General features: G+C 37.5%; 1 protein-coding gene across 2 annotated transcripts in view; it reads right to left on the reverse strand.

Annotated features, from left to right (window-relative positions):
- Positions 1 to 509: 509 nt before the first annotated feature.
- Positions 510 to 20,291, reverse strand: part of HS2ST1 (heparan sulfate 2-O-sulfotransferase 1) — a 160,816-nt gene continuing 141,034 nt past the window's right edge. The window contains exons 4-7 of one of the 2 annotated variants that reach the window (XM_077746106.1): positions 17,523 to 17,661; positions 6,887 to 6,984; positions 5,044 to 5,201; positions 510 to 4,059 (exon numbers count right to left, since the gene is read on the reverse strand). In XM_077746106.1, the coding sequence (XP_077602232.1) occupies positions 3,833 to 4,059; positions 5,044 to 5,201; positions 6,887 to 6,984; positions 17,523 to 17,661 (622 nt within the window). In that variant the 3' untranslated portion in view covers positions 510 to 3,832. Of the gene's footprint in view, positions 4,063 to 5,043; positions 5,202 to 6,886; positions 6,985 to 17,522; positions 17,662 to 20,291 lie in introns of both variants that reach the window. The other variant, XM_077746105.1, reaches the window with a different exon arrangement.

The raw sequence follows: 20,291 nt of genomic DNA on the forward strand, positions 1-20,291 counted from the left end.
AGGTGTGTTTGGAAATGACCAATGGGAAAACCCAGATAGATGCCTTACACAGATGTTCTCTACGTAGAATTTGAATAGAAATTAAAATACCAGCTATGCACTTGGGAACCAGCCTTTAGTTAAATCCTCTAGTGCTTTTAGGAACTTTTATTTCATTTTATTAGAAAAAGAGAATCGTTGTCTACAAACTAGTTTCTTTCTAACTATGCAAATACAATGAGCAAATCATCTGTAATATCAAAATACTGTTTGTAAATCACTGATGGCACTAACAATTTTAGGATTTTCCAATAGGACATATATTGAGAAAGAGCAACAACAGACTTCAAATTATAGGCATTAACTGAATTTTAAGACTAGAAAATAAAATTTAAAGTTTAAAAGTCAGTAAGTTTAAGTTCTCTGATTTTCAATAATTGAAACCCAATCATCAAGAATTCAGAAGCACCCAATATATTCAAAGTTGCACAAATGGGTCTGGATGATAGAAAAGTAATCCCCATGCAATATTTTAAGTGTTGCTATCAGATATATTTAAGTGATACTTTACAGATTAAAGCTCCGTAAAATCAAAATATATCCTCCCCATTACATTTTAAAACAGTCACAATAATTTATCAACATTGCCATTTCACAGCAATTAGAAAACAGGAGTTGATACAAGTTGAACAAAAAAAGTACTTTTTCCTCTTTCAGGAAATAAACATAGATGTATACACACACACACACACCAACACACACACACACATTAACATCATCTTTTAAAATTCAGAGTGGTTAATCTGCTTTTGTATTATAAAAAAAAAAATCCCTATGGTCAAAATACTGAAAAGCGCAAAGGCTGGAAAAAGAAAACCACATTCGCCACTTTTAAAAAATACATTGTTGTCTCAGTGATTTTTTTATTATAAAGTTAGGTATTACGAGGACTCTGCACTTGTTGGACTCCTAGGACTGTACTGGACCAGACGGAATTGTATCTAACCCTTTCTCAGTCTCCAGGAAGGACACTCCCTAACCCTTCCTACAGGATGATAGAGTAAATCCCTCTATTCTGAACTGTTAAACTGGGAAAGAAAACATGCTCACCTGGAAGCAATCTAGGTCATAACAGTTTATGAATCTGTGGGAGAGACCGCCTGAAGGAGAAAGATACTCTTTGGATAGAAGTTAGGACCTTTTGGAAGTATATAAACTCTTGTAGGTCACTAGAATACAGATTTAAAAATGACTTCTCCATAAATAGTGATCGATTCCAGGGGTTGGTAAATTACAACCCGTGGTCCCTATCTGGCATGTCACCTGCTTTTGTAATAAAGTTTTATTGGAACACAGCCATGCACACTCATTTATGTGTTGTCTATCATTGTTTTTGTGGTGACACGACAGAGCTGAGACGTTCTGACAGGGACTGTACAGACTGCAAAGCCTAAAATATTTATTCTCTGGACCTTTGAAGGAAAAGCTGACTGAACCCATGGTGTTAGGGCACTGCATACTACTCTAGTTTCCTAAGAGTTAATGTACCACAAGATTTTAGCACATACTCCAAGAAAAACCTGGGGGTTCATTAGAATAAATGTCAAACACCCCACATGAAGCGGTGCTTTCCTTTTGGGCAAGGGAACAATTTGTACAGATTTTCAACAAATATCCGTAAAAGTTAATAAATACACAAAAAAGGAAGAAAGCCAAGTGAGAAAAGCATGCCTGTCAATGTTCTCTTAACATTCTCCTATAACTGGGGGTGGGAGGGAAGGGTGCTAAACTGATTCTTTCCATCAACTTCCTTTAGCTTTTCTTTAAATCTGTTTATGTTTTTTTGATAAGTAGTGCTCCCTCCTCACCTCCCATACAATTAATAACCTTTGAAGTAGTCTGCCTAAAATGTTTGCCGAAAATGTCTGTGAGGACTTGTTCAGGAATAGTATTTATTTAAACTAAACATAGTAAAGACTATTCTTTTAGAAAATGTTTCTAAAAAGCTTTATCTCGGTTACTCTAAGAAGGGGAAGATGGCAAAGAATGCACAGGGAAATTAAACTCTGCAAAATATACCTTAACAACCAGAGGTAAAAAAGAGATACCATTTCTGAATGGTAATGAAAAATAAAAACAGACAAATCTCCCAAATTTGAAGAGCAAATTTTACCCTGCCCTGAGTCAGCTAGCACAGTCTTTTTCAAACAGGGAGCCTCCTGAATTCAAGCAGCTGTTCATGAATCTTAAGAGTTCACAGGTGTTTCGTATTTCCATAGTTGTTGAAACAGGGAAGATAAAACAGAGGAGATATTTATCAAACACAAATTTCTATCAAGATTCACTTTTTCCCCAACCGGCTTTTACGTGAACTTTTCCCTTTCTGTGTTAAAAAATGAATGGTACGAAGCCATACGTTAACGATGTTTCCATAATACCTTCCGTTTATATAGCGCGTTACAGTTTCAAAGTGCTTTCACATGCCATCTCAGGTAATCCTCACAACACCCCTGTGAGGTAGGTACAGCAGGTATTAGTCTCCTCATTTCAAGATGAGGAAATTGAGGCAAAGAGAGGTTAAGTGACTTTCCCAGGATCACACAGCTGATAAGCGGCAGAGCCAGGACCAGAAATCAAATTTTCTGACTCCTGGTCCAGTACTCTTCCCACTATAACTACTGCCCCAATTATGAATAACGTATTGTGTATCAAAATCGAAAGGTACTGAAGTTCATTTCAGTGATGTCTTAATAGTAAAGTTAAACGAGAACTATAAGAGCAGTAGGTCTGATGATTTTACTTGATATAATAAAACTGGTGCAAAACCACTTTTATCTAATTACTTATAACCTTTTGGTCCAAATACATAAAATATGCAATATTTACAGCATTTTCCTTTCTTTTTTTGTAAATGCAACGCTTTAAAACACATTATAAAGCACCTTAGTAAAAATAGTCTACAAGTAAAAGTACAGAAGAAGTAGGAAAATCCTACCCACACCACAGCTCACTGATGGAGTTATAATATGGAGTCCCCAATGTCAGTTCCAGGCTTTACAAACAACCCGTGGGGGAACGAATACTAAGCCTACTTTTTTGATAGTGATGTGTGGAAGCCTTAAACTAAAATGTCAGCATTCTTTCAAGTGTCTCCTCATTCTTAGGTACTGGGGAGACAGGAATGAGAAATACTGCTTTGATTCTTTTAAAACTGGTTTTTAACACTAATGGTTTTTTTTTTTTTTTTTTGGTTAAAGAATATTAAAACGACCTACAGAAATATGGGCAATTCCAACTACAGCAGAGACGTTCTTAGCAAACAGGACCAAACATTCCAATAAATTTCATGAGACAGGATTCACAGAAGCAAAGCACACACTGCCCAACAGTTAGTAACACTATTCAGTAGAGGTGTGTATCTCGAACCTCCAGGTGAAGGTGGGAGTAGCAAATGGATTCATCTTCATTCATGGTTAGTTGGGAAAAAAAATGCTTTATCAAAAAGAGAGCATCAGAACTTTTTTGTGAAACTGTATTTAGCCTCTGATTAGACCTGCTATGTGTTTATTTTCAGGTGATGTGTAGGCTTTTTCCAGGCAGGAGGTTATAACTCCCATGAAAATTTAACCAGGAAAAAAAAAAAAAGAAAGAAAGAAAAAAAGGCTGAAACTTAAACTTCTTAGGCCACTGAAACTTACCAGCCAGTATCTACTTCCTCGGTGTTTCTGTTTCCTAACTTGGCTCAATACAAACTGTCTTATACACCTATCAGCAACCGAGTTGTGGAGCTGATAACTAAGGTGAAGACAGGGTCAAAGTTTTAGTTCAGGAATCTAACAGTCCCAACTCCTACTCAGTTCGATTTAGGGTATATCTTTTCATAGAAAAAGTTTTGTGCGAGGATGTAGAGGTCTCCGTCTTTTTCTCGTACAGCGTGGGCTCTGATGAACTGGAATTGCTCCAGGGCAAACTCATAGAACTCATTCTCCATTTTCCATATGTCAGACTGCTGCAGTTTTGCAATGGTTTGTTTAGTGGGGAGCTTCTTCTCCGTGGTTTTCCTAAGATGAGATTTCTTTCCTACTTACAAAGGAGAAAGAGAAGAGGTAAATACTTGTGAGAACACACAAAAGATGGATCCTTCTTTATGTGAAAAGATGGATTAAGTCAATGCGGCACATTGAAGGGGGGGTAACGTAACTGTCGTGCATTAATCATTCAGACAGAAATGGTGCCCTAATCATACTACTAGAACTGTGATTTATTCCTTTATAATGTAAATCCTTAACCTGTTACAGACTTAATTAGCTGTCAAATAATAAAAATAAGGATCGCCACATAGTGAAGTGTAGGCTGTCACCTTACCCGCTGTATTCTCAAATGCTTGGTGTTCTGACTAGTTTATTTTTTAAAATATGATAAAACATCTATTTTCAAACTTAATACTAATTTTACCATAATCTGATTTCTCTATGTGTTAGAAGCTAGGGCATAGGCATACTCTAGGAAGAGTCGCTATGTTGCACCTTACCAAAGAGGGGCAAAATCAGAATGAGACTGGCCCAGAGCCTGTCACTTTCAGATATGTCATCGTGTCCAGGCTGCTGAAGCACCCTTACCATAACAGACATGGCACATGCTGAATGTGACCGAGTCTCACCAGCCCACCCCTACTTTAAACAGCATTCGGCAGGTAGGTTGAAGGTGCAGTCTGGTCATAATGTTTGGCATTTGCCATTAGTTAATATTACACATTTCTTAGTGCTAACCAACTCAGGTTCGTTCTGTAGATCACATTTTTCCATGATTCCTACAATGCCTTCTAATTATCATTTAATGCATGTTTATTTACTCAAAAAATATTTTGTGTGTGTGTGTGTGTGTGTGTGTGTGTGCGCCAGGCACTGTTTTGTACTGAAAGTGGTAAGAAGAAACAGGCAATATACACCTGCTTTTCTGGACTTATTTCTTGTGCTTAACTCAAGAAAATTGAAATCACACGTAGTTTTCAAGTTGCAGACAAAGTTAAGGAGAGCTTGACAAAGAGACCCATCCTTTATATACCTGTACGATAGAGTTCTGTAGCACCCCTGAAGAACCGGGGCAAAGCTGCCTCCAGTAACATAATAAAATCTTCAAGCTCTTCAGTAACTCCCACCAGAAAGTACTCATTAATGAGGTTATACTTGGCTTGATCCATGGCCCACCTGCTTCCCACATTCCTAAAACCAAAGAAAAGGAATTAACAATCTGGCTGTGAAATCTGCTAAGAACTTTTGATGCCTCTGACCCTGCATATTATGGAGAAATCAAACACAGGTCCATCCAAAGCCTTAATGCTCTTTTATTAATGTCCTTGGTGGGGGGAGGGGTACTTGATTTCGAAGGTCCCTCCCAGTTCTATGAATCTATGAAACATACTAAAGAAGTTCAATTAAAATCTTCTAATAATGTTCAAAAGAGTAATACCCTTTATTGCTTTAAGGCAGGGGTTGGCAAACTTTTTCTGTAAAATGCCAGAGAGTAAATACCCTTAGGCTTTGCAGGCCACATGTTCTTGGTCACAATTACTTAACTTTGCTCTTGCAGCATAAAAACAAACAATAAGTAAATACATGGAGATGGCTGTATTCCAATAAAACTTTATAAAAACAGGTGATGGGCCAAATTTGGTCTTTAGGTTGTAATGTGCCAATCCCTGTTCTAAGGAAATGATTAAAAATTGAGATGTTCTTCCTATGCTGATTATGCTGTTATTATGCTTTGATAAACCTATTAAGTAAGACCTTAAGGTTCACAGTGATCCACTAACATGTCTCAAATAATGAGGAAAACAATGAAGGCATTCCCTGCATTTCTCATCAGTTTTAAGAAAGATACTCTACTTTTTCTATTAAAATGATTGATTAGAACAAATAAATATGTATAAAAATATACCTTTTTTTAAAACTGAAAACTCTGCACATGCTGAGGAAATAAACTCTTTATTAAAGATAAAGTATCTTTTATTTTCCACCCCATGTTTACTGGTAAACTAAACCACAACCATAATCTTGGCTTCTCTCAAAGTAAAATGTCAGTTAACAGTAAAAACTGGTGAATGATTTACCCACTAAGCCTTTTCTTGATCTAAAATGAATGGCTAAAACAATAAGCTTAGGAGAGAATGAGGTTTATGAAATAGTCCCCGACCTCTGCTGGAAGAGAGCAAAACATGTAACACCAAAAACAAAAAATAAAAACCAGCATCTGATGGGGGAGGGGGTACCTGGGTGGCTAAGATGGTTAAGTGTCTGACTCTTTTTTTTTTTTTTTTAAGTTTATTATTGAGAGACAAAGAGAGACAGAGCATGAGCATGGGAGGGAAGAGAGAGGGGGAGACACCGAATCCAAAGCAGGGTCTAGGCTCTGAGCTGTCAGCACAGAGCCCGACGCGGGGCTCGAACCCACAAACCTCAAGATCGTGACCTGAGCCGAAGTTAGATGCTTAACTGACTGAGCCACCCAGGTGCCCCAAGTGTCTGACTCTTGATCTTGGCGTGGGTCATGATCTCCTGATTCACGGGCCTGAGCCCTGCAATGGGCTCTGTACAAACAGTACAAATGGGTCTGTATGGGATTCTGTCTCTCTCTCAAAATAAATAAATAAACTTTAAAAATAAAAAAAATAAAAAATAAAAACCAGCATCTGAGAAAACATGGCAAGGATAAGATGTATGGAGAAACTTTTCAGTACACTTAAAGGTAACTATAAAACTAGAAATTATTCAATTACATGCTATTTGTAGTCTGGTCTTTCACTAATTTCCCTATACCCAGCCCTTGACAAATACACTCACACTTGTGAAATACAGATGACAGAGGAAACAAAGAAGAGCATCAATTTAAGCTAACTTTATCTGCCTACCAGCATTCCGAGCTGTGGCCACAGAAGAATGGGATTTGAAGCCAGAGCTTCTCCGGAGCACAGTCTGAGCCGCCCTCAGCTACACATTCATCAAAGGTCTGGAATAAACACAAAGCAGCACACATGAGCCATGAACCCAGGTCTCACCTATCAACTACCCTAACAGGGTAGATCATTAAATACATGAGGAGCAGCAGCTGGGATGAGCCAGTGAATTAAAGAGGCAGGTGGGTTATGAAAACATACTTAAGATACTGAGGATTTTTCTTCCGTCTTTGGTTTATGCCAATGGATATAGGAGTTGTTTTTTGTTTTTTTTTTTTTACAGTATGACTTGAACCCTCTCCCCCACTTCAGGTAATTTGTCCTTGAGTACTGGTAATTTGTCCTTGAGTACTGGTTGAAATTGTGTATTTGTAGTTTCTACCCCCCTTAGAAAGAAAATTAAATAAAAACAAAGCTAAAGATACTCTATGTGAAATAATCATTTGAAAGAATATAAAGCAGGGCTACACTTAAGTCTTCTCTCCTTTTCTCATTAAAGCAAACAAAAGCTCATTGTACAAAAAAAGAGAAATGACCTCAGATACTTGTGTGCCCTCCTGTCCATGGTATCTGACTGAATTAATTAAAAGGGAAAGAGATTCACAGGGTATGGTCGTAAAATTAATCAACTCCACTTCCTATCTTACTATCTGCACTTACTATCTGCCACAAGCATTTTAATAGTAGGCCCTGTCTACCTGAAATGACACTGAGATACCAGAGAGCAAACCTGGGAGCTTGGGTTGTGGTGATGAGACACCCCCAAATGCCACCTGTTCTTTCTGAAAGGACAAAGTGTGAAAGAGGGGAGTCAAGGCTCTTGAGTTTCTAGAACCGTGTTTGACCGTATTTTAAGTAAGCCTTTAAGGACTCTCAAACCTCAATTTCAATGAGATAAACTCAAAGGGCCCTTTCAACCAAAAATCTATGAGAACAGGGCCAAAAAATCCTTCCACCCAGTGTTGGGTGGTCTCTTTATCCTAGCAATATTCAAAAGACAACAGCAGCCCACAGCCCACAATTTGCCCATTTCTTTTACAGATGACCTCCTCCATGATACAGTAAAAAGATCCATGACTTGGGTTTGAATCCTGAACCCAGAAAATCTAAGTTTTGTGTTTGTTTCCTTATCTAAAAAGGCAGGACATGATCTTACTTCGAGGAAGAAATAAAATCACGGACGTAAAATAATCTACTACAGTGACTGGTTCACTCTAGGCATTTAATAAACGGGATGTATCTCTCTCTGTACTTGTCTCTCTCCCCACCCCTCCTCCCTAATAAATAGTCAAGTACAATGTTTTTGTTGGCTCTTGTTATCCTTGACCTTCACAGCATTTGACCACCCTCTCCTTTCTGAAAATCTCTTGGTCTCTCTGCCCCTAATAGATTCTTGTCTATTTCTCTGGACACTGCCCTTTCTGGCTTTGCTGGTTCTCTGTACCTTTCTGAATGTACTATCATCATCTTCTCCGAAGGCATGTTTTGGTCCTTCCACCAGGTATGGAAATTCATCTCAGCAACTTCTCTTTGCCTACTTCTTTCCTTAGCTTATTCACATTTCCTACTTCCTTGGGCTCATTTATAATTTTTAGGCAAAAGACTTCTAAATCTGTACCTCCAGATCCATCACTTCTCATCTTCTAATACCTAGTGTGCATTTCATTTGAATTTCCACTATTGGCTCATATTCAGTACTTCTGGCAACAGGACTATACTGCCCGTGTAATTCAGACTGAAGAGCTCATTACATCTCCTAACATTTCTTTCTTCTCCCTCACCTAACATAATTGAGGTAATGTCTTTCCGATCTATCTTTTTTTTTTTTCAACCTTGCTTTTATCAGGGTCCCACAATCCTGTGTCTCCATTGTTACAATCACTTTCTAATGGGCTTCCTTCCTTCCTTCCTTCCACCTGCTCTGTAGAGTCATCAGATCAGTCGAAGGAGTCCCTTCTAACATCTTCTCTCAACAACAACAACAAAATCCATATTTCTTATTCTGGCTTTAAGAAATGCTTCATACTCTGACCTCAATATACTAGTCTAGCCTTATCTCTAGGTGAACTTCCATCTTTACCAGATTAGCCTGTTTTGTCATTTCTCAAACATGTGATATGTACCTTAAATCTATATTCCTTTGTTGACTACATTTTCTTCCTCTGAAAGTGCCTTCCTTATACCAATGGAGTTTACATGAAGACTATCTTTCCAATGATTCTGCCCCAAGGAGACTCTTATCTTCTTTGGATTCATATAAATTAATGATATACTGCCTTGTAATAGCCATCTCTTAGGATCCAGGTATGTGTATCTAAATATATACCTTTATCTGAAGAACTTGCTTCATGTATTTTTTTTTAAATGTGTATTATGTTCTCTCTCTTCAACTACAATGAAAAGTTCTTTGAGGGATCATGCAGTATGCATTTGTGTCCTCTACAGCACACAATCTACTCCCAAGCATATTGCCTGCATAATCAGTAGTTGTAAATGCACTGCATAAATATTAAAGGCACAGTCCAGTGAGGATGAAGATAGGGGCAGTAACATCTTTTCATAAAGCATTCTGACAGTCCTTAGAGTTCTCTCAATTCTCTTAGGATCTCTCTATAGCTAGCTAGATACACAAACACAAATTATATATATACAAATAAAGTGAAAACACCTTAGTTTACTCTTCAGACTCAAAAAACCTCATGTTAGTGGCCATAACATTATTTCTCAATTTTACTAGATGGTCTGACTTAGATGTGCTGGCTTAAGTCACTTTCTAAAAAGTAGTTTTATTATCATTTATGCCAACTTGTAGCTCATAAAAATAAAACAACTGATGTATGTATCTCTACCATGTTCCAATTTCCAAGAAATCTTTGGCTCAATGAACTGAGTGATGATATATTGGAAGGTTTCTGACTCCATGCCTATCCAATTTAAAAAAGATCCTAGATCATAGTGAGGTGCCTCTGAAGCTCAGAAGAAGTGCTCTGCTTCTTTACACCTCTATCTGATTAGAGTCCCAGATAGAAAATAAATGAATTATTAAGGTGATTGTGGGTGAATGCACAATCTCTACCAACATTTTGTGTAAGATTCAAACATTACAAAGATTTTGTTTAAATATAAGAAACTAGGGTATTAAAATACTAAAGTATTTTTCTTCCTTTTTAATTTAAAAAATTTTTAAGTGACTTCTACACGCAATGTGGGGCTTGAACTTACAACCCCGAGATCAAGAGTCATATGCTCTACCGACTGAGCCAGCCAGGTGCCCCTAAATGTTACACTATTAGATGGTTTCCAGAGTTACTCTGTGGACAACTTTGGGAATTTAAATATCCACTATTGGAATAAAAACTGATTAATGAATAAGCATGTATTAAATTCTGTACTTAGCCAACTCCTAATTCCTGTGCTCAACTCTTTAAGAATTTTTGTATTTCAAACAATGTGTAGATAGTTTTCAAGTCTATTTGTAGCCAGTGATTTTAAAACTGCTAGCCCACTGAAGTGATCTCCAAAATCCATTCTTTCCTTCTTCCAGGATCATAGAAATTTACCTTCTCTTACAGTTAGGTATAGCCATGTGACTAAGTTCTTGTCAGTACACTGGAGGCAGAAGTGATGTGAACAGGTTCTGGGTCACTTGGTTTAAAGGAAATTGCTTGCCTTCCACTTCCTTTAGTCTCACAAGCTGGAAGGCAGATGTAGGGGTGACCCAAGTTCAACCAAGCACATAAGGACAAATTCTTAGAGAACAGCAGAATAACAACATGGAAGGAACCTAGGTCCCTGAATAAAGTGTGGAGCCAAGTTGCTCTAAGAGCCTGGGCCCCTCACCTTTAGGGTTTTAAGTGTGATAAAAATATTATTGAAATTATTTGGGCTTCTTTCTTTTAAAACAGCTTACCATCTGTTTTAACTAATTCACCTACTAAATATTTTATTAGACAATATAAAGGTGGAGAAATAGATAAGGGTTTGCCTCCTTTGTGGTTCTTTCTTATCATTTGGGGGAAGAGTTTTGCTCCCATCAACTAAAAGAAACAATCTAAACATGGCCCGTAGACAGTAAGACGTGGAGAAAACAACAGGCTATGAATAATAAAAAATTGGTGAAAGTACATGAATGTGCCAGGTCTTAGCATAACAGAAATCCTCCCATTTCTATATAAATATTTGATGAATAAAGTAAAGCATTTCCTAGTGAGAGAAACCAAATTAAGATAACTCAATACCATCTTTAGCACATCACCCTGAGGAACTGGTCCACTAAGATTTTAATCAAGAGGAGCTGTTTCACTGACTTCCCCACAGTGACATCAGTCCTCGGGCTTCTGTGTTCATAACAAGGAACATATCACTCAAATGCATGGTCATCAAAAATTTCCTGCTTATTAGCTAGCTTCTATTAGCCTTCTACACATTTTGGTCATATTTCAGAAATAGAATTTTCTATACATAAATATTTTTCTCTTATAAAATTTCAAGTCCTTAAAATAAAAAGCAAACACAAATAAATAAAAACACTCCAGACTCTCTTCCTCTCCCACAAATCCCGGTTCAGTACACCAGAGAGACAAAAAATTATGATCACCCTTTTCACTTAAAAGCTATCTTTTAAGTTTATGCTACCTTTTATATTTAGAAAGGACAATTCTTTGTGAATAAGATACAGATATTTTTAAAAGCATGAGAGGCAAAATATTCTTTAGACTATTAGTTTAGATATTTAACTAATAAAATTGAAGTTTAAAAAAATTAATCAGAATTTGATGCTTGATAGTGATGACAATTATACTTACCTTCAAACCCTTTTCTGCAAATGAACTTATATAGAAAACCAAAGCTAAGAGTAAGCACCCTCAATTTCCTGCTTAGGCAAAAGCTTACCTGCATCTCTCGCCTTCTGCTGCCCTTGACTTGAAGGAAGTATTTCCTTCTCCTATCTTTGAATACCATCCTCACCCCTTTCTAAGACCCTGCTCCATCAAGTTTTCTCTACTCTCTTGTATCATCCATCACCCCTGCTCCCTTTGGATATATAATATGCCCAGTGTCTGTCATCTTAAAGAAACATTTCATGATGTTTTTTGTTCCTTTTAAAGCCAAACTTCTTTCTCAAGAGTAGTCTTTCCTCTCAGTCTTCATTCCTCAGTTACTGCTTGACCCTTTGGATTCTACTCATATTACTTTCTCAAACATTCCTAATAACCTCCCCATTGATAAATCTAAGAAACGGGTTTTAAATCCTCAATGAGCTAACTTCTTTGCAATGGAAATTATTTTCCCATCCACTTCAAAGACCTCATTGAAGGACTGGATTCTCTGACCTCAGTCCCCCTGCCTTATTCCTCTTAAATGCTGGCACTCCCCAGAATTACATATTTGCTCCCCCTCATTTTCTTCTTTCTTTTTCATTTGGTCTTCTTTTTACATTCTATATGTCTTCTAAGTGCAATTTCATTCAATCTCTTGTTCAATTCCAACCTAATATTGATAACTCCCAAATCTATACTTTAGTTTAGACCTATTTCTTGATATACCAATACAATCTCTAGTGGATTACTCCACTTACTTATACATAACTAAAGATAATGTCTAAGTTGAACTCATCATCTCTTTCTTCTTCAACTCCTATTTTCTCTCTTTCGGTGCAAGGAATCACCTATGGTTCAACCAGAAACTTGGGAAGAAGACAAGTCAAGGCTGACTCTGAGTTGTGCACCTCTTACTGAGCTGTAAAGAATTATATTGCTTTCCTGTGATGGTTTTTATATATAAAACACTTGCTATGCAAACAGTAATTTCTCACATGCCTTTATGAGACAGAATAGTAAAATCCATGCTCTATAAACCAACTGTGGTCAGGGGATTGAGAACTGCTAAGAATTATGGAGGCAATATTTGTAAGTTAATGGCAGAATCAGGTAGTGCTAAGTACGAATTTCTTCTAACCTCATTACTATCTTATTTAAGTTAACCCATATTTTTAGGCAGAATATTTTAAGTTCACTATAATACTTACAGCAGTTGTCAGTAAGTCTAGTTAATTTAGAGGTAGAAATAAAAAGAATACAAATTGGGGTAGGAATTGTAATCCCTGGGACCACTGAGTACTAACAACATAAACTGATTTTCCTTCAGATTGTTATTTAGAGTAATTTGCTCTAAGAATAACCCCACCTTGGTGTTCTGCTAATAAAACAATAGTTACTAAAAAATGTTTAACAATCTACAGGGCAGTTCAAAGCTGAAATATTTATAAAACAGCATTTACATATTTAGAAAATGTGAGTGATGAGAATTAGGGGTGCAGTTAATATTATTTAGAAGCCATAGGAAGGCCTACATTGAAAGAAGGACTGAGAGACAAACTATAGTTATTCAAACTTGGATATTTGACAGGTATTTTCTCCAAATGAACAGTGTACCTTTCACTCGGCAAAAAACAACTGACAGTGCTAGTAGCTCAATATTTTCAAATAGAACTGCTTTTACACTCCAAGTGACATTTGGCAATGTCTGGAGACCTTTTTGGTTTGGATAGCCAGGGCGGGGGGGATGTGGAGGGATGCTACCGGCCAATGGTCAGGGATACTGGTAAACATCCTATGTGTATTGGCAGCCCCTCACAACAAGCAGTTGTCAGGCCCAAAACAATAGTGTGGAGATGGAGAAATTCTGTGGCTGCTCGTGACGAAAGTTAAGCTTTCAAACAAAAAATAAAATGTCGGAAAACTTGATCTGCCACATAAGTTTGACAGTTTCACAATACTTAAAGACTTCTCTGATGAGATCAGTGGTGATATTAGTGAATAGTCTTATATTCTGATATTATGTAATCAAATGCGTCAACATTTGGAAGGTCCACATAACTGAGTATGTGAATGTGTTTCCAATGACCAATGCATGTTACAAAACTATGCTCTGTTAAAAAATCCATCCAAAGTATAAAAAATATATATCCATGGATTTTAATGTAGCAGAGCATAAAAAGTTCACTGCTGTGGTTTCAGATTCCACTTGAAAGACTTTAAGAAACTACTACTTGTCAAGTTTTAGTGTAATATTAAAGAAGAACATCTACAATCTTCTTAAAAGGCTATTAAAATCCTCCCTTTACCAATTACATATCTGTGTAAACCTGGATTTATTTTTATATACTTCAAAGGAACATATTCAGCGGACTGATCCAGTAGCAAATATGAAAATCCAACTGTCCGTATTAAGCCAGATACTGTAAAAATTTGCAATACTTAATACTTTTTTGAAATTGGTTATCTGCATTAAAATATATTATTTATGATATCATATGATGGGTTTCCTGTTACCTTTAAATTAATATTTTATAAATCTCCCAGCAAATCGACGTTTATTGACATTGCTAAATAACAACAGCAGTAACCCAAACAGACAAAAGCTCTTTCCAGATCCTTAATAATTTTTAAGAGCAAAAGGAGTTCTGACACTATGATGTTTGAGAATCATTGATTTCTCTATGCAGTTTTTTATTGCTACCTTTAGGTTATTTAATATCCCTATTTTCCAGGCACTGGGCAGAGATTATACTAAGTAAAACTCTAGTTACAAAATATAAAAAAAAGAGTATTTGAAATTTCCCAAATAAAACAAATCTTCTGTTCCTCACAAGATCAACTGAAAGTTGTCACAGGTATACATATGCCTGAAACATGTCTGAAATTACTGTTTGACAGTGTAGGAAGGAAGCAGTTTAGATCATGGAACACTGCAGTTTAAAACATAACCAGTGCATATTATCTAATATGCCTCCAAGTATCTTTTGAGGTGTAAACAATATATAATCTAATGGAAATGAAGCCAATGCAAGGTATTTCCAACCTTTGTCAGGTGTTTCCTGCATCATCACAGCCACTTTTTAATCCCCCTTGTCTTCAAGTGCCCTGCCATTTAAAAAATGTCATATGTAGGAAACTAATTTGACAATAAACTATTTGTTAAAAACTAAATAAATAAATAAATAAAATTAAAAAAAAAATAAAAAATGTCATGTGCCAAAAGCAGCCGTATCGACTCTACAGATACGAACTTATTAGTTAATGAAAGCCCTGGCCTGTTAGATGTGGAGTTATTTGTAATAAAACAACATCATAGAGGTGTAGGCCCGAGAATGCTGCCAACACTTGTGTCATGAGAAACAAGCCAGATTATTAAAAGTGTGTATGTTTCAGGGCCAAAAAGTCCATTTTGTCTATCACAAAACAAAGTCACTGTTCTAATAAAGCATTTGTAGACAGTCCTGTCCTCATGAGAATTAAGGTAATAACATTTTGTTGATGTTACTAATATTACATCTAGATAAGCATATGCATTAATATGTATTTTATAATGACATGAAAAGACAAAAACAACAACAAACCAAGCCCTATGACATCAGGGGGAAGAATGGTTAAGTCTGTAGGCTTGAGAGGGCATATCTGCCTGACACTTCCAGAGATGATAGGAAAGTGCCTAAAGTTTTCTGTGGGTATTGAAAATACAACTTTGAAACAACTCTCACATACAAACGTTGGGTAGCATCTTGCATTCCCTACCTCCTTTATAAAGGGTACGGGGGGTTTAAGACTGTGAGATCTGGAATTAGAATACTTGGGTTTAAATTCTAGCTCTACCATCTACTGGTAGTCTAACACGGGGCAAGGGACTTAACCTTTCTGTGTCTCAGTTTCCCTATCTGTAAAGTGGAGACCATGACAGTAACTACCCTACAGAACTGTTGTACAGGCTACCTGAAAAAATACATATATATAACTTAAAAAGTGCTTGATGCACAATAAGCACTCAATAGATGTGAACTATTATTGTTACATGAAGCGTTATTATTACCTAATTCCCCAAACTACACAGGGCAGGAACCACTAAAGCATGGTATCCAGGGCTGACAGCGATAGACAGTGAATGTAGGAACCTATGTGACTGCAAATCTTTTCCCTACTGACATTAATATTCCTTTGGTCAAAGGAGAGAGATGAGTACTAACATTTACTGAGTAAAAATAGTGTAAATGAGAAGGCTTTTTTTTTTTTTTTTTTTTTAAGAAGGAAGGAAAGGGGCACCTGGGTGGCTCAGTCAGTTAAGTGTCCGACTTCAGCTCAGGTCATGATCTCATGGTTTGTGGGTTCGAGCCCCGCGTCGGGCTCTGTGCTGACAGCTAGCTCAGAGCCTGGAGCCTGCTTCAGTCTGTGACTCCCTCTCTCTCTGACCCTCCCCTGCTCACGCTTTCTCTCAGAAATAAATAAAAACATTAAAAAATTAAGGAAGAAAAGGAGGAGAAGCATTAAGGTGAATTTAGAAATAACTATCAATAAATTCTGAAGTACCAGGTCACAAAAGAGTTATATTATTAGATTTTATAAAGAAAGTAAATTTTAAAAACAAATCACCTGCTCATGTGACACAGAAGGCTCATCTAACTTTAAAGAAAAACTGTTGAGTGTTAATTATTATATCCAGTATCTATCATGATCATGCAATACTTTAATAATTTAAAACGTGCAGAATTCACTCATTCAACTAATTTGCTAGGCACTTAACAGATGAACTAGGCACTGTGCTAAACACTGGGGAAACAAGGATGAATGAAATGCAGCCCCTGCTTCAAGGAGTTTACAAGCTTTTGGAGAAGACATATGTGTAAACAAATAACTCAAATACCACAAATAAATGCTTTACAAAAGGGTCTGAATGGAGTGCCCTGGGAGCCTTAAAAAGGACATGACTGACTGCCTGTGGGGCACCATAAGAGACTTTGTCGAAGAGCTAACATTTGAGCTGGACCTTCAAAGTGGACTGTTTTCCAGAGTGATATTTCCAGGAGAGATATTCTAAATATGGGGGACAACACGTGTGCCAGAATTATGAAGGAATAATAAGTTTGGAGGACAGCGACATCGCATGTGGTTGAAGCACCGGGCGCCTGATGGAAAATGAGGCAGGAGAAGTCGGTCTTGGGTTACGTCAGATTGTATCTACCGTGCCTTCGGCAAACTTGTTAAGCAGTGGGGTCCCAGTCAAGGTGTTCCACCAGAAAGGTGACAAATCAGTTTGGTTTCTCAGAAAAATCACTCTGGTGCTACTCTGGAAGAGCATTAAATAGAAGACAACCCAAATCTGAACATGCTAAGTAAGAGCTCTCCTGTTATTCTCATCTTGCCTGAAGAAAACAGCTGCTTACAGTGTTCCCAAACCAATGAGCACAAATCAATCCAACTGCCACCATTTAAGACTAAGGGGACCAAAGTACATACTCAAAGCCATCATATGAAAGAATAAGTACAATGGTCTCATAGAAAATGGTTAGTTAAGACTATTATAAAAGAAATAGCCCTGGAACTGAGGTAAAAAAATTTTTTTAGATGACCAAAAATTATGTGGACTCCAAAATACCAACTATAGTTTACTTTTGCTTCTTTATACTTTTGGGTTCTTTTCAAAATTTCTACAATAAGCTAGTAGTTCCTTTATAACATATAATAAATTTTTAAAGGCAACTGTTCGTTGCAGTTGATAAACAATTACCTTCATAAACATCTTAAAACTAAAACGTTACCTTTTTGTCTCCTTGTTTTCGTCTTCTTAACCCTGGTCTATAATCATCTCCGAATCTCAGAAAGTAATAGTAAGAAACTAGCCTCTCAATAGGATCCCTTATGACATTAATGTAAATTGGCTTCTTCTTCACACCAAATCTGAAACAGAACAAAATGTAAAAGGTGAAATCCATATTGTCATTTGTTTTGGGGTGTCCTGAAATTCTAAGTTTGAGGTATTAATTCTATATGGAAAGAAGGTGAGCTTATTTAAACGAAACAGAATATGTGCAGGTTAGGAAACAGCTTATGATTATTTGTTATAAAACAGATAGGAGATAAGAATTTAAAACTCACTGCTGAAGACAAAGAAGGGAAATCTAAACAAAAAAAATTTTTTTTAATTTTACTGGCAAGAATTACATAAAACATTTTGATTTCATGTAGCAATGATTTCTCATTTCCGGCCCACCAAACCAGACAAACATTATCGGCCGAAGCGGTCTTAAGTCACACAACGTGCCCACTGGAGTCTACCTTCTGCTCTTGCTGATTTTAAAGGCAAGAGTGAAAGGCATGCAGTTTCAGCACTGCTTCCCTGGGGAATGAGACAGAGTTGAAGGAACAAAGGAAACACGGAAGCCTTTTACGTTAGCAGCCCGTGCAGCACCCAGAATCGTCCAGTTGCCCTCTGGTCTACCGTCCTCACTTGTCTCCGATTGAAACCTCAGTGTGACATCTACTTTCCTTTATTCTTCACTCAGTACAGTTACCAAGTCCTTTTGTTTTTTTATTTTTTAATGTTTTATTTAATCTTTATTTACAGGATGCTGCAAGATACGAGATTCCACAGAGAAATAAGAAACTCACTGAGAGAAGCTCCATACAGTTTGTACGGTTTGGAACTGTTCAAGTATAGTTTCTATTTTAAAAAGTGCTACGATAACAAAACACATTTACTAAAGTGTGTGGATTTTTTTCTGTTTTTTTTTTTTTTTTTTAAGTTACCAAGCCCTTTTGATTTTTTCCTGCTGTTGGCTTCCCCACAGATCTGACCTGTCCTCATCATTTCCCTTCCTTTCCACCACTGCCCCATCCCAAGGTCTCCGGATTGCAGTACTGCAATAACCTTGTTGGCTTTCTTGCATCAGTGTCTCTCCCTTACAGTCTACCTTCCAGACCAATTCCCAACTGATAGTCCTAAAACACCATTTATTAGATCACTTCTTAGGAACATGAAATAACTACTATTTATGTTGACATCAAACCCAAACTCCTTTGCCTGGCTGCTAACGTCTGCTGGCCTATGTCTTCGGCACCACCTTTTTGACCTAAGTGTATTTTTAACTGTCTCAAAGAAGAAGCCAGGTGTCTGTGATGCTTAGGCCTACCTCCTCTGCCTCCCCCAACATATCACAGTTACTTCTATTTCTTCTTACGTGCCTTTGCTTATTCGGTCTTCCTTAACCAGAATGCCAGCCTCATATTTCTATTTTTTTCTATCACATTAATTCATTTAAAGAAATACTTTTTTGTAGGTGCCAGCATATTCTAACACGAGGAGTACAGCAGTGGGAAGAAAAATTCCTTGTCTTTGTGGAGCCAACACTGTACTTGGTAGAGACAATATAAACATGGGAAAAAATACTAAGGAAAGGAATGAAGGGAAGGGAACAGGGACTGCGAGGAGAGGCGGGGAGAGTACAAGTCAAAATCAGGTTTTCCAGGCAGGCCTCAGTGGTATCAGGAGACTAGAGAAGGAAGCCAAGTTGATGAAAGTGTTCCAGGAAGACGAAACTCCAGGAGTGCGAAGCCCCTGAAGCAGCTAAGTGCCGGGTGTTTTCAAGGAAGAGCAAGACGGGCCTGGCTGCAGCACAATCAGAAAGAGGAGGGAGAAGGGGTGGGGTGGAGGAAATGCAGATCATGTGAGCCCTGGAGATCTTTATACGCATCAGGAGGGCAGCCTGACTGGGTCAGCAGGGAAGCATCACGATGACATGGGATGTAAACGGACAGCATGGGGGCTTACAGTTTACTATATGGTAAACTTGCAAGTTGCTATGAGAATAGATTTTTAAAAAGTTCTCATCATAACAACAGCAACAATAATAAGATGGTAATTCTGTGAGGCGAAGGTGGCAAACACTTTACTACATACATATTGTAAACTTTGAACTTACACAATGTATATCAATATATCTCAAAAAAGCAGGAGGGGAAAAAACAACCACTGGCTGCTGTCTTGGAGTAAAGCGCAGAGGGCCCATAATGCAATCTAGTAAAGTCTCGGCAGCCAGTGGCACACGGTTTCTCTGCCTTCACGGACACCTGCGCCCGGGAGCTACTGCTCTCCGGCAGTTCCCCCCACTGCCTGTCTTACTCGTGTTTATCTTAAAGGTCTTTTCTCCTCGGTGCCATGATCAGCTGTTTGGGAACAGGCCCAGGACCCTATGCTTCTCTTATAGATTTCCCAGGGCCTAGGATACATAAATACTTGCCCATTGATTAATTAGGACTAATTTGAAAGATTAGAAAAATATTAGCAATCTCTCTTAAAATAGGAAACACAATGAGAAATGATAAAACTAAGCCTGGGTTGTAGGACTCTGGGAAGAGACCAATGAAAGTTGCTTATTCTTTTAAACCACTCCTCGTATGTCCACAGAAAACTTCTTTTTAGCAAATAGCTTAGAATTTAAATTTCCCTTCGTATTAAAAGCTTTTTCCAAAGGCACTAGAAAGCATATAGCTAAACTAACCAACCACGTCTCCCTCTTATTTCTGCCTAC

The sequence above is a fragment of the Crocuta crocuta genome, unplaced genomic scaffold (assembly GCF_008692635.1).
Source record: "Crocuta crocuta isolate KB4526 unplaced genomic scaffold, BGI_CrCroc_1.0 scaffold48, whole genome shotgun sequence".
In the NCBI taxonomy this organism is placed as follows: domain Eukaryota; kingdom Metazoa; phylum Chordata; class Mammalia; order Carnivora; family Hyaenidae; genus Crocuta; species Crocuta crocuta.